The 13,949-nt window shown below is 46.9% G+C and overlaps 1 protein-coding gene across 1 annotated transcript; it reads left to right on the forward strand.

The window, feature by feature from the left end:
• Window positions 1-2,693: 2,693 nt before the first annotated feature.
• On the forward strand, window positions 2,694-13,295 carry etv5a (ETS variant transcription factor 5a). The gene is given in 14 exon segments (XM_079169561.1): window positions 2,694-2,833; window positions 4,249-4,422; window positions 4,581-4,674; window positions 4,761-4,808; window positions 5,297-5,347; window positions 7,087-7,210; window positions 7,309-7,401; window positions 7,403-7,549; window positions 7,640-7,959; window positions 9,702-9,764; window positions 10,207-10,275; window positions 10,477-10,646; window positions 10,762-10,863; window positions 11,235-13,295. Coding segments are annotated over 13 exon segments (1,560 nt in total). The 5' UTR covers window positions 2,694-2,833; window positions 4,249-4,374; the 3' UTR covers window positions 11,466-13,295.
• The last annotated feature ends 654 nt before the right edge of the window (window positions 13,296-13,949 follow it).

Below are 13,949 nucleotides of genomic sequence, written 5' to 3' on the forward strand. Positions count from 1 at the left end.
TTATAGAAAAAAAGGCTCCGTGTTCATATTTACATGTTTTAGTTTGTGTATTGTAGTTTAACAAAAACAGTGTTTAGAAAACAGTCTAACCACAAGGTTTGTTTAGTAGGAGTTTTATGACCGTATTGCATGATTGAGATTCCCTACATGGGCCTTGTAGTTGTTCTGCTGTCACTCGTATCAACAAAATACTTTAAAAAAAAGGAAATCAGGGGAACTACACCCTGGACGTTTCCGAGGTCAAAACTTAACTTTGAACCTCAAATCTGTGTCCGATTGTCGGCCCAGTAAAGTGCGCCGCGCACACGAAGGATCCTGGTTGACTGAAGGTTTCTCAGGATCAGGATTAGCTCACATTGCGCCCACTGGCAGCAGCACCGCTGACCCGGCTTTTAATGGCAGTGTCACACTAACCTACAAGTAGTGTATAGTCTTCTAGGGAACAAGTAAGATTAGCGCTGTAAATCTCGCCCTGCCTTCACAAACGCCCACACTCATCCAGAGAGAGAGAGAGAGAGAGAGGTATGTACACAAGCAGCATGTCACCCCTTTTGCATATGGCACATTTATTTAAGGAAAGAGTAAGAACAGCAACACAATGTGCTCACTCTCCACACGCCTCCAAGTGACCACCCACCACATCCGCACCAACGCAGAGGTGCAAGCCGTACGGTGGACCTGCAGGCTGCTGCTTTTTGAGATATGTCCTCTGCTATTTAATGCTTCACGCACATGTGCGATTGAATTTGACAGGGGATATTTTTAAGCCCTCTTTCACCTCCGCATTTTTCAGCGCCTTTACATCTCCAAGCGGAGTTTATATCCTGAAAGACAAGCCGTTTGCCTTTGGCCCCTTGACCTGTGGGACGACCAACAAAGATAGCTCTGTACGACCGATGTCACAGCTACATGTGTGTTTGTCTTTTCTCCGCAGCGGGCTCATAATATCCACGTCACGGCTGCAGGGATTTGCCGGGGATTATAGTTTTTCGTACCAGCTGCTGGAATCTGTGTGCGCAGTGACACCGAGTTTATATGAAGGGATTCCTAATTTGGGGACTCGAGGTGATAATTACAAAGGTTATTTATTCATGACCTCTAACCTTTGGGGCTCCAACAGCCGTTCCTTCACACACACACACACACACACACACACACACACACACTCATACATGTCTTTGTCTTTTTTTTTATGGTCAACTTGGAAACTTTTTGGGTTTGCTATTTTAAAACTTTAACTTTGGGAGGTAAAGGAAAATTATTACAATTGAAGAACCGTCGTTTTAGTTTCACAGATCGCCAACATTGTTTGATAAGATGAACAACATAGTGACCATGTTGCTTTACTTTGAGCCTCCTCAGGTCTTACATTGACCGTTTGAAGCGGAAAGGGAAGTTTATGGTTAAAATGGTTCATCTTCGGTGGAGCTACCTCTCAGCAAACTGCCATGAAAAATATCTCAATTTAATTTTTAGATGTTAGAGTGGTAAAAAAAACCACATACTTTATAATGGACCAAAGAGGTGGTGATAGGTAGCTATTGAAGAGGTCGTGCTCTGAGTATTAACTTAAATTACACACATTTTAAATGTAATTTTATATGCTAATTCCACTATTTTTAGACACAATATAAATAATTATGTGTACTTCTAGCCCTCCACAAAGGAATATTTGCGATTTTCCTACAAAGATTTAGACTTTGATGTTGTAAAATAAAATACATGCAGTGAATACACATTTTAATGAATTAATACAGTGTGAAAAATCCAAATCATAAAAAGGAAATAGAGACTTTTCATCAAAGTGAATCATTATCCTCTGGGTCAATAAATGTACATATCATGTGCTGATTGAACCAGTGCTTGTCTGAAGACTTCTGGCTCTGAACAAAGGGGATAAACTGATTAACTAACCTCATCGTCACCTCTTTTCCTCTTCAGTGAATAAGTCTCCTAAACCTGATCAGGTTGTGTGCAAATATAATTGCTTATGGAAGTTAATTATTGTTATTTATGTAATACTTAAATATTAAAAGAGAGTGAACAAACAACTAAAATGTAAGCATTTAAAGATTACCAGTAATGCTTGATAATTGGTATTTTAGATGCTGGTGCTATATAAGATTTTAGGTATTTAACTTCTGTAATTTCTATGATCATATTAATTTCCTTAAGATACTTTTCTTCTTCATCATCACTCTCCTGAAACACAAATCGGTTCCATTACTATGCTGCTAAAATGAACTTTATCTTTGTATTAATTATGCACTGTTTCAATGCCAGTGGCACAGTTTAAATCCAATTTGTTCTCACAGTGTAATAATCTAATTTTAGAGTCCAGGGAAAGTCAACGTGACACTGACGTTTGCCCCAGCAGCCCACTGTGCAGCTCTGTGTCGATCTTTAGTATGTTTTCCCCGCAGCTGGCCCTTTAACAAACTCTGTCACGGCACTGAGGGGGTGAAAAAAATGTGAATGAAATCCAGCCATTCATAAAAATAGTCTTCTGCCGCGCTGTGATTGGCCAAAGCGGATCCTCATGCATAGTTAATCAGCTCCTGAGACGCCATTGGCTGCTCGCGTTAACTGACAGCGTCGCTCCGCCAATCAGCGCGCGTCTCTGCCGTTGCCGCTCGAGCCCAGGGGGAAAAAACCGACCGGGCCATTAACAGAGAGCTCAGTCAAGTTCTGTGAGTCGAGGAGGGCAGTTGCACGGATACAGTGTATCAGTGCGCACACGACTACACCACTGTCGACACGTTGTTTTTTGGCTATTTGTGGATATTAATACCGTATTCTCTCGATATCGAGGACGTATACACACACATACAAGGTAAGGTGCAATATTTATTTCTGTAAAAAAAAACTTGCCTTTATGCAGCGCTGTTATGGCTAGATGTTCTGACGCTCTTTTAGACCACGCAAACGAGCTTATTTTATTTAAAGATAGTAAAGATATTTGTGTTTATCTGCGTGTATTTTGGCTTTAGCTTTAATGCGGTCAGGAGTCTGTGAATTTTTTTTTTTTTTTGTGAATGGACGAGATTTTCCTTTTCTTTTTTTTTCTCCTCTGTTTCCACACGGGTCGAGTTACACTTCATTGAGAAAAACAAGGGAGGGATGGGTGGGGGAAGGGCGGGCGGGGAGGAGGAGTAGAGGGTGGGGGTGTCCGTGTCCCCCCCCCCCCCCCCCCCCCCCCCCCATCCAACCCGCCGCTGAAACGCAGAACTTCGGCCGAAAATCAGCCGATTTTATCACGTTTGCTCACTGATGAGAGTTGGTGTGAATTACGCAGTAAACAAGTTTGTCTGTTTACTTTTCTTTCTTTTTTTCACAACAACCACTGTGGTGGTAAACTTTGCCTAGTTTGTGGTGCGTTTAGGGACTGTACCACCCATTCTGTTTGTATGTCTCTATAGTTGTTTTCCCCTTTTGTAAAAAGTTAATCAAACAACTTTTTTCTCTTTTAAATGCATGTAAAGTCTCCAATTATGCAGCTACATGTTTTACTGTTTTCCTTATTTTAACCACACAGAAAATAATATATTACCAACTTCCTTGTGACTCTTGATTGATGTGCTTTGTAACCATACGCGTGTACAGTCAGTTCTAATGTAATATGTGTAATATGTGCTTGGCACGAACGTAATGATTGCCCTGCAGCGCTCTGCATTCGTCATCCATTAACTGGAGATGGAGGAGTGACTCACATCACTCTGCTGAGGGAGATGTGAGAATAGAGGGCAGCGGCTTAGCCCTTTTGTTGTCGTCGCATTAAAGGGAACTTTTATTTGTTACAGGAGTGTGTCTGACTTCATAGCAGCAGGTCCGAGCCTCTGTAAGACGCTGGTCAGCTCTAAGACGTTCTGCACAGACCATTAGACGTATACTCTAAAGAGTGGGACGCTGTTTTTAGGCTGCTTTTTTCTACTGGTCATAGTGGAGAGTAGTGCCCTACAGATGGCCAGTGAGCGTGGTGGCTTATATAATGACTTGTGTTTACATTGTGCTGCAGTTTCCTCGCACGCTGCATGGCTCGGTTCAGAGGGATGTTTGTTGGTTAAATAACAAGATGGTGGCCTTGTATCGGACGCAGGAGGATGTGACAAAATAATAACACCACCCAGTATGGCCTCCAAAAAAATGAAGTGAATCCCAATCGAGTCAAGTGGAGAAAAACAATAGAAATGTGCCCACATGTCTTCAGTTTTATTGACTTGTTTCCAATCTTGTGTTTTTTTTTTCCAGTGACCCACAACGTGACCCCGTGCGCTGTCGCTTTAAAGCGAATACCTCCCCCTCCCCCCCCCAATATCGGAGCCTCCCCCCCCCACCCCCCCCCCCCACCCCCACCCCCCAAATCACAGAGATAACATGGACGGATTCTATGACCAGCAGGTCCCATTTATGGTCCCACCCAGTGTAAGTGGACACATCCCATCCTCACACTGTCCACCCCACGCCTCTGTGCCGTGGATGGACCTCCTTGCGGTCGCCATAGATCACTGTACATTTCTAAAACACTTGTGACGTCTCCTGTTGACTCTTCTTCTTCTTCTTCTTCTTCTCCCTCCCTACAGCACAAGTCTCACGTGGAGGAACTGTCACACAGCAGGCCTCTGATCGACAGGAAAAGGAAGTTTGTGGACACAGAACTGGCCCAGGACACGGAAGGTAACGCTGCTGGAGGTCAACGGTGATGTTTCAGTGATAAGTGGTGGAAACCAATACTCAATGTCTTTCTATTTCGTCACTTTCAGATCTCTTCCAAGACCTCAGTCAGCTGCAAGAGATCTGGATTGCAGAAGGTAAATCTTATTGTTTGTACATTTTTGCCACTGTTTTCTGCCTCTTGGCATAGAAAGCCCTTCATCTATTAAACACCGCAAAATCACTTCAGTGGGATTATTATTTGCTTTTATGCAAAATAATGTTCCGCTTAGGACACATCTCTTCTCCTTTTAAGTCCTTTGTTTTCTAAAGTGTTTTCAAGTTATAAGATTAAAGATTAACTTGGAGAGAATGTGAAATATTGTTGTTTTTGTGTTCGCAGAGCAAAGTCCTGTGCATGAGAAACTGCTGACAGAGACTCATATTTGCCCTACAGTCGCTTTCTCTCCTTTTTTTTTCTGTTAAATTACTTTGTTACTCTTTTTTTTTATTTAAGCCTTCCAATAAACCAGTTTACAGCGGATTAGTTTCCTCTCCCCTCGTTTCACCTTTTCCATGAGAGATTAAAATGGTTTTGTGCTCTTATTTTTCTCACGTGCTCCGTTCTCCACATCTATCTTCACAGCCCAGGTGCCCGATGACGAACAGTTTGTCCCGGATTTCCAGTCGGATAGCTGTGAGTACCTGATTATCATAGTTCCTCTCTGATGTGTGTGTGTGTGTGTGTGTCTGTGTGTGTTATTAGCATTCTATCAGTCAAACCTGGTCACGGTTTGGATGTGTTAGCCCGGCCTGGTTCTTGTCTGCTTTGGGCAGACATTCAGTCTCATTCTTCAGCAGCACCGCATCGACACTCAGACTTCTTCTTTTGGCTTTGAGGAAAGTGCTTTGAGTTGCTTGTCCCTGACCAGATGTCCAGGTCACCTCTCTTTTTATATCTTCTTTTACATTATTTTTTTTTCTCCATCCTGCGGAGGAAGAGCACCGTTCTTCAAAACACAGCTCTGCTAAAAGGCAGCTCTCTCCCCCATCCTCCCTCCCTCTCTCTCCTCCATTTTGAGTTTAATCAGCCGATTGGCATGGGGCACCACATGAGCCAAGCCCCTAATCTGATTTCACACTTTCCCGCACTCGGGCCCTGCTGCTGAAGTGGGCTAGATTCCAGTGGACGGGGGCAGCTTCACTGTTTCAGTGCTGAACTAGCATAACCCCCCCCCCCCCCCCCCCCCCCCCCCTCCTCCTCCAAATAAACTGTCTGCGCCCCCGTCCCTCACACTTCTCCATACGGCCTCCTGTTTTGTTTCTGCAGCTGAGAGGATATGTTTGAATTACGACCAGTGGAGCATTGTATCCCCCCTCCCGGCCTCTCTGAGTTTATGTTTTCGTCTGATGCGTAGGAGGTGGAGACAGGGTGTGGTGGCTGCGTGTCGTTTGCCTGGGCTGCCTGTTAAATCTTTGTGGCACAGGCGAGCTGTAAACTGACCACTAGCCTCTGGTGCTCTAACACATAATTGAGGTCGATGCATTGACATGTATGTATTTTTATAAGAGGGGCCCCGTCCAAGGTCGGTTTCTACTGTATACGGTCAGCTCACTGTGAGGTGCTGCTGTGGCGTAGTCCTTGACCTTGTGCTGTCAGAGAGTGTGTGTGTGTGTGTGTGTGTGTGTGTGTGTGATACTGAGAAGTGAGTTTGCCGGTTGCCAGGCTGCAGACCGTCCTCTCTGTCAGTTCATAGGCGATGTGTGGAGCTCACGTTGTTGCTCAGATGGTGCAGGAGGCGGAGTTTGCGTGTGTAGAGTTCTCGTCGGTTAATCCAGAAAAAAATGCCTAATCTCTTAATTTATTTACTTTTCTCTCGAGTCACGAGCCATCAGGTTTTCCCATTGTAAATCTGCTTAGGTCCATCAGCCCCCCCGCTCCTCTGTGCCAAGGGATCTAGTTTCTGCCTGGCTATTATGTGGCGCCCCGGAAACTGCAGCCGATGCGCAGAAAGCTGCAGCCAGTGTCTAATGGTTACAGCGCGGGAGAAGAAAATCATTCACCGCCATTAGATTACAGCCACGCTGATTCATGGGTATTGTTATTGGCCTGCCCTAATGGGAGTCACACGTGAAGTTTGATAGCCTTTTGGAGTGTGTGCAGTGCAGTTGCTGCCTAGCGGTGGTGGACGGATTGTTGTTCTTCCAGAGCACGGAGTCGGCCCGTCATTAGGCCGGATGATAAATTGCTGCTAAGTGGCTCTGTCAGTCGAGGGAATACACAGATGTTGTCCATACGTCCATTTATCCATCAGTCCCAAAATGTGGTTAAGATAACTGCTGCACTTCTGTTTATGGCTTCAATTAGGGCGATATCTGGAGTTGATCTAATGCACTCAACTTGTGTTGCTTCTCTGTATGTCTCCTCGTGTCCAGTGATGTTTCATGGCCCGCCGCCAGCCAAGATCAAACGAGAGCTGACTCCCTCCAAAGAGTTCTCTCCCTGTCGCCAGGACCGGAGTCCCATGCCCTACGGAGAGAAGTGCCTTTACAGCTACAGGTATGTGGCCGGCTAGTCACAAGCACGACGCTGGATGTTGATTAACTCTCCCACGGCTGAAGGTCTGACTGTGTGTTGCCCCGTCTCCTCATCCACAGTGCCTGTGACAGGAAGCCCTCTCCCGGGTTCAAGCCATTAACTCCCCCCTCGACGCCAGTCTCTCCATGCGGCCCCCACCAGCACGGCAGGAACGCACACCCCCCCTCCTCCTCACCCCCACGTCTCCAACCAGACCACGGGCTCTCCCAACCAGCAAGCACTCCCGGTCCACAGCCACAGCCCCCCCTTCGCCGTGCCCTGCGCGCCCCAGGATGCCAACAACTTCACACCTGAGCACAGGTGAGATCGACTTCACAATCTGGGTGTACGTGGGGGTTTTTCCTCGCAGTGTTTCTGATCACAACCTCACACTTTCTCCTCCATCTTTAGGTTCCAGCGGCAGATGTCAGAGCCATGTCTACCTTTCCCCCCGTCAGAGAGGCAAGGGCGCCCCCAGTTCTTGCCCCAGCCTCCCAGCAGCAGCAGCAGCAGCAACACCAGTCTGCCACGTGACGGCCGGCCGCCGTACCACCGCCAGATGTCAGAGCCGCTGGTAGCTGTGCCGCCCCAGGGCTTCAAGCAAGAGCTCATCGACCCACGATACACGGAGCAGGGCGTCCCCACCATGGGCCCCCCGGGCCCTCCGCGACAGGCTGCTTTCCACCTCATGGCCATCAAGCCGGAGCCGCGTGACTTCTGCTTCGACTCTGGTGAGCAGAGAGAGAGAGAGACGACTAGCTGTTCGTGAAATAAGCCGAGGAGAGTCCATTACCTCTCAAGGCGTCCCCGTGGGGGGCTCTCTGCATATCTGTTTCCCTGCGCTTGCAGAGCGAGGAAGTCCGTAGCTTCTGCTGCGTGAAAGTAATTGTCCGGGGCTGTGTGAAAGTAGAGCGGCCAGAGGGTGAGGAATGTGGCCGTGTTTGTTCTGGGCACTAACACACGCCCGCGAGTTTTAGCATGCAGCAGAGGCCTGAGCGCACAGGTGCTCATTTCACACACACACCCTCAAAGCCTAATCTGCATCGTTCCTCCAGAGTCATGGCAATAAAGTGAAAGTGTGTCTTTTAGCTCAGCCTAAGCCTCCAAGGGCAGAAAGTAAATGGGTCACCCAGCCAGGTGCAGCGAACCTCTTCACTGAGCCTACCTGGAATAGATCTCGGGCCAGAAGCCCTCATAGGACTTAGTGACGTGCGGCACAGCAAGTCGGTCGTAAGAGCCTGGAAATTCTCATTTCGGGGGGGTTTTAGCGAGTACACACAGTACAGTGGTGCCGGTCCTCGTCAAACAGTCATGGTGGAGATGCTGTTTACTCGCGCCGGTTCAAATCAAACAAGCCAGAGCGACTTGGCGGTGCATTGTTTGATCCCAACGCCCACACGCCCAGCTGTTGTCCCCGGCTCTGATGCATTAACTCTTTTTCCTGAAACTCTGCAACTTTTCTATTTATTTTTATTTCTTTAATCTTTTCGCGCTCACTCGTGTACTGTCATTCCTTTTCTGCCTGGTGGGTGACCGGCTGGCTCGGGCAGTGATGTAATGACAAATCCTCTTAGCTTCTTATGGCCTTTTAAATACCTACGTCACAGAGGCTAGTATCTCTGGCTGGATGCAAGAAGTGCATGTTACCAATGTGGGACATACTGTTGCCTCTGCGTTGGCGGTCTGCAGATGGTGACAAAGCAATTTGTGTAGATACAACGCCGTGATTTAAGTCCATGCATTATCATTATTAGCATTTGACAGAGGGTGCTGCTAGAATGATTCTTTGGTTCCCTGTTTCTTTTCTCTAAGACTCGGCAATAACTATGACTTCCTGCAGACTCTTTTCCTTAAGTGAGGACAAGAGGAGACAGAGACTTGAGGAAACACTTGCTCAAGATTGATCTCTGGTTGCCTTATCAGTAGACAGGAAACAGAATAATGGATGTAGGGCGGGGGGGGGGGGGGGGGGGAGACGGGTCGGTACGCGCTGTAGAGACACTGCTGCGAACGGAAGACAGGCCTTGACCCCTCAGGGGGGAGGACTGGCCTAACTCGATTGTCATTGAGATTTAATACAGCAACCATGGTGCTAATCTCGTTTAAAGGCTTGGTGGACATGCGGGGGATGTTGTGTGCTGTGCAGTGTTCTCTGAGCCGGGCTTTAGTCCACTGTGTGTGTGTGTGTGCTTGATTTTGGGCATTTTTTAAGCCCAGCTGTTGGAGCTGCAGATGAACATGACAACTGTGTCTTTATACTTGTACTGTATACTTGTGACTTAACGCGCTGATAGAGCTCGGACCGAGCGTCTCCTCTGTAAACATCGAGCAAAGCTGCGTCTCTGTGCACAGTGGCAGCGGTCCAAATATAATCTGTCAGCTGCGAGGTGGATTTTGATGCGTTCCACATTTGATATGAACAGTGAGGATGTCTCTGGTCTAAATTTACACACCCGTCCTCTTTTGTTTACAGAAGTGCCTAACTGTCAGTCATCGTTTGGGAGAGCGGGGAGCTTCTACCAAAATAACCATGAAAGTAAGTTATTGTCTTTTTTTTTTTTTTTTTTTTTGTCTCATCTGTTTAAACTGTTTCACTCGTGAAGTTCATCGTTTGTAAACCCAGAACCCCGGCGACTTATCGAGCTGCCGAACGCTCTCGCATTGGCGAAATCAAAACGGGTCAGCAGCATTGAAACGTTCGCTCAGGGGGGGGGCGGGTCAATGAATCGGAGTAGCTGCTCCACACATACATCGCATTTCTCACGTCAGCAGCTGGCAGAAGCTCTGCACAATATGAGCTTCCGCTCTTGGGAAGCTGCCCGGCTGTGCTGCTTTCCCCGTACGGTTTTGAATCTCCGGGTTGAACGACGGCCGCTGGCCTATCGTGTCGGAAACAAAAAGCCACGTTTCCCACGCTCCATTCTGCTGCTCCACTTTCATCCCGTTTATGCTGCATGCTTTTCTTTGTCTTATTGCAGGCTTCTCCTTCGACAGAGATCATCAGCTGTACTTTGACGATACCTGTGTGGTCCCTGAAAGATTAGAAGGTAAGAAAATAAAACTCTTAAAAGATTAGCACAAAAGTACGAGATCTTGTATTCACATGAAGTCCAGACTTCTCATGGTGCATAATGAACAGCAAGTCCACTTCACAGTCCCCATCTGGCAGGAATGTCTCACCACACTGTGGTGGCGGTGGAGTCCAGTGTTGACTTTTATCTTCCCTCTTCTTCTCATCCCGCTCACAGGCAAAGTGAAACAGGAACCCTCTGTCTATCGGGACGGCCCTCCCTACCAGCGCCGGGGCTCCCTGCAGCTCTGGCAGTTCCTGGTCACGCTACTGGACGACCCGGCCAACGGCCACTTCATAGCGTGGACCGGCCGCGGCATGGAGTTCAAACTCATTGAGCCCGAGGAGGTCAGTCCCCTATACTGTCCACATGCTGGACTCTTCTCACATTCCACCTCTACTCCTTTACAAAAATATCGATATAGATTATTGCAATTCTTTGTGCCTGTGTGTCTCGCCTCAGGTGGCTCGTCGCTGGGGCATCCAGAAGAACAGACCGGCCATGAACTACGACAAGCTGAGCCGCTCGCTCCGCTACTACTACGAGAAGGGCATCATGCAGAAGGTAAAGGCACGTCCACCCCTTTTCCTTTCTCTCCCTCTGTCCGCCCGCTCGCCTCGGCAACTTTTCTGCCGCAAGCCGGGCTAAACTAGTGGAGATAGTGATATTAGATTACAACCATAGGACTCATTAGTGAGTACTAGCCTGCAGGCCGCTTTTCCTCGTCTATTAAATGTAAAGGTTTTTACGTGTAGTGTTTGTTGCCTCAGATTTCAACCAGATTAAAATGACGAGATGTCTCGAATTCAGACCGCTATGCTCTTAAGTCAACAGTCTGTACAGGAAATGACACATTTACAAGTGTGACGTAATGCTTGCAATCAGGATGTTTTTACGATGTGAGTTAATAAATGTCTTTTCGTCTCCTTTCTCAGGTGGCCGGTGAGAGGTACGTGTACAAGTTTGTGTGCGACCCCGAGGCTCTCTTCTCCATGGCTTTCCCCGACAACCAGAGGCCCAACCTGAAGGTGGACCCGGACAGCCTGCCGGGGCTGGACGAAGACACCGTGCCCCTCACCCACTACGAGGAAACGGCCCCCTACCTGCTGGACGGCGGGGAGCAGTGTGTGGCAGGCCTGTCCTTCCCAGACGGCTACGGCTACTAACAAGCAGCGGGAAAGGGGGAGGGGTGGGGGGGGGTGGTACCTGACGCACGACACACATGCACACGCAAACACTCCCCAAAGGTCTCTCTATGCCCACTCTCAAAAATCCAGAGCTGGAACTTGCTGAGCCGCCTAGAAGGAACGCCATCGCGCTCTCGCTCCTTCATGGTTTGCTCTCCGGCTCCAATGGAAAACCTTCATCAAACTCTGTTAAGCTCCCAAGCTAAGAATGAATGAGGGGAAAAGCCTGCGACTGATCTACTCCAGGGCCATCGTATGAGAGCGAGAGAGCGGGTTGTGAAACCCGTGAGGGTGAACTGGACTGCAAAAAAGGGGCTGCGAGGCCACACGCCGCCATCTTTAAAAGACAGAGCCCCCTCTTTTGTGTGAGACTGCAACAGTTGTTGCATTTCTGATTTTGTGACAATCTGCTTTTCTTAAAAACAATCAAGTAACCAAACCGAGTAAAAACATTAAAAAAAACTGAGATACTCTAAATGCAGCACTATTCTATCGTTGCCTTTTTGGTTCCCCACCATTTTTATGTCGCCACATCAGAACTATAAGATCCGTGAAAGGGCTTTAATTTGCAAAAACGGATTGACAAACAAACACACAACATATTCTAAAACCACAGATTTGTTTTCTGTAGATAGACTACCTTTTAGTTAGTTTGTTTTTTTAAATGCCAGCTGTTTTACAATTTAGTGTGAGACCCAGAGCTCTCAGGTTTCTGGGGCGTTGCTGTATTTCAGGCTCGTCGGTCCCGTCGGTTGGGCTGCTCTCGTTGTAAATGTGTAAAACTTTAATCGTTCTGCCCGTGCACGAGATTGTATCCGCTTCCCTTCAGACGCCCACAGTCGATACAGTGCGACTCCTCTCATGACTGCTCATCACTGCTGGGTCCTCAAGTTCAGAGATGATTAGCACTCCATCTCCTCCACTCCAAAAGGGACGCATACACCAAGTACATATTCTCCCAGAGGCGTGAATTCATTAAGAAAAGAAGTTCTCTATGATAAATGGTCCCGTTGCTCTTTATTTTATTTAGTGTTTCAGTCTGGGTGCTTGATGTTTTCTTGGCCGTGTACTAGTTCCTCTGATGCACCAGTATGGCCGGAGCATCAGGATGTTGCATGCAAGTAAAAAAATAAACTAAATAAAGAAGGGTGACCTTCTTCTGGACGCCTCTCTGCCAGTCACGCGTCGTCAACGGGAGACTTCTGCTTCTCTTTGCATGGTGTAATCAGTCAAGACTGTGTGTCCACTAACATATCGCTTTAACCGTCTTTGGACAAAGAAGATATTTGTGATATTCTCTGCATTTTTTTAAACATTTTTTGTTGTGTTTATTATCTATGTTTCTGAATGGGGAGGGGGTGGGGGCGAAGACAAACGTATATAAAGTATATATTTTTGCTATAAGGCTGCATTTGTTTTGATTTTAATGTATAAGCTGTTTAGTTTAGGCTCTAATAGACATGTACCTTTTTTTTTTTTTTAACAATCCTTATGATGCTACTACTGCAGACTGTTTCTTTAAGGTTGGAGAATGGATGAGAAGATATTACCTTGCCTGTAAAGTGTGTGTGCGTGCGTGCGTGTGTGTGTCTGAGAGAGAGTGAGTGTGTTTGTGTGTTTTTAAAGGCCGAAGTTCCACCAAAGGCCACAGTGACGACACACACATTAAATCATGGGATCCACTCCGAGCAACAGGGATCGTCTGCACTTGTATAGGCTTCAGTTTCCCTCCCCTCACAATGTGTTTCTTACACTGCTGAGTTTATGATAATCTGTACTGGGTACAATAAACGCTCCTTTATGCTTCACTGCCTGAAGTCCTGGTGTGTTTCATAATTTGCGCCCCCTCCTCCTGCTCGCACTCAGTCGGTCAGCTGACTGGCTGTTGTGGTCTGGCAGTCACTGCGCTTGACCTGGCTGAGTCACATGCTTCCCCCTGATTCCTTTCTGGGTAAATGATTACTCTCTTTTTTAACCCGCGGTGACTGTAAGCTGTGTACACGAAGGAAAAACCAAACGTTTTCTTAACGTTTAGACGTTCTCTTAACTCTTTGAGTTTTCACTATCATGTCTGTTTGGTTTCCGAGGTTTTTGAAACAACAATGTTGACGCATATGGCACCAGAGAGTATTTTAATATTTATGGATTAGTTACACTTTATCCATTATATGAAAAAAAGAAGAATGTTCTTGTGCTCACGAGTGATTCATCAGTGAATAATTCAGTTTGATGCTGTGAAACCTTCAGCGAGCCCCAAAAGTACGGCCGTCATGTGCTTATTTGAGAGGAATTATTCATGAGTGCAAGTATAAGACTTGACTGAGAGCACAGAGTAAGCCATAAATATTAAAATATCTCACATACATGCGTCCCTGTACAATGACTGTGAGGTTAAAGTGCAGTCTGTCAGCCGAGATAACACCAGGGAGGGAAAAGACTTTGAAGAATCAAAAGATCTGTTCA

The sequence above is a fragment of the Pholis gunnellus genome, assembly GCF_910591455.1.
Source record: "Pholis gunnellus genome assembly, chromosome: 12".
Classification (NCBI taxonomy): domain Eukaryota; kingdom Metazoa; phylum Chordata; class Actinopteri; order Perciformes; family Pholidae; genus Pholis; species Pholis gunnellus.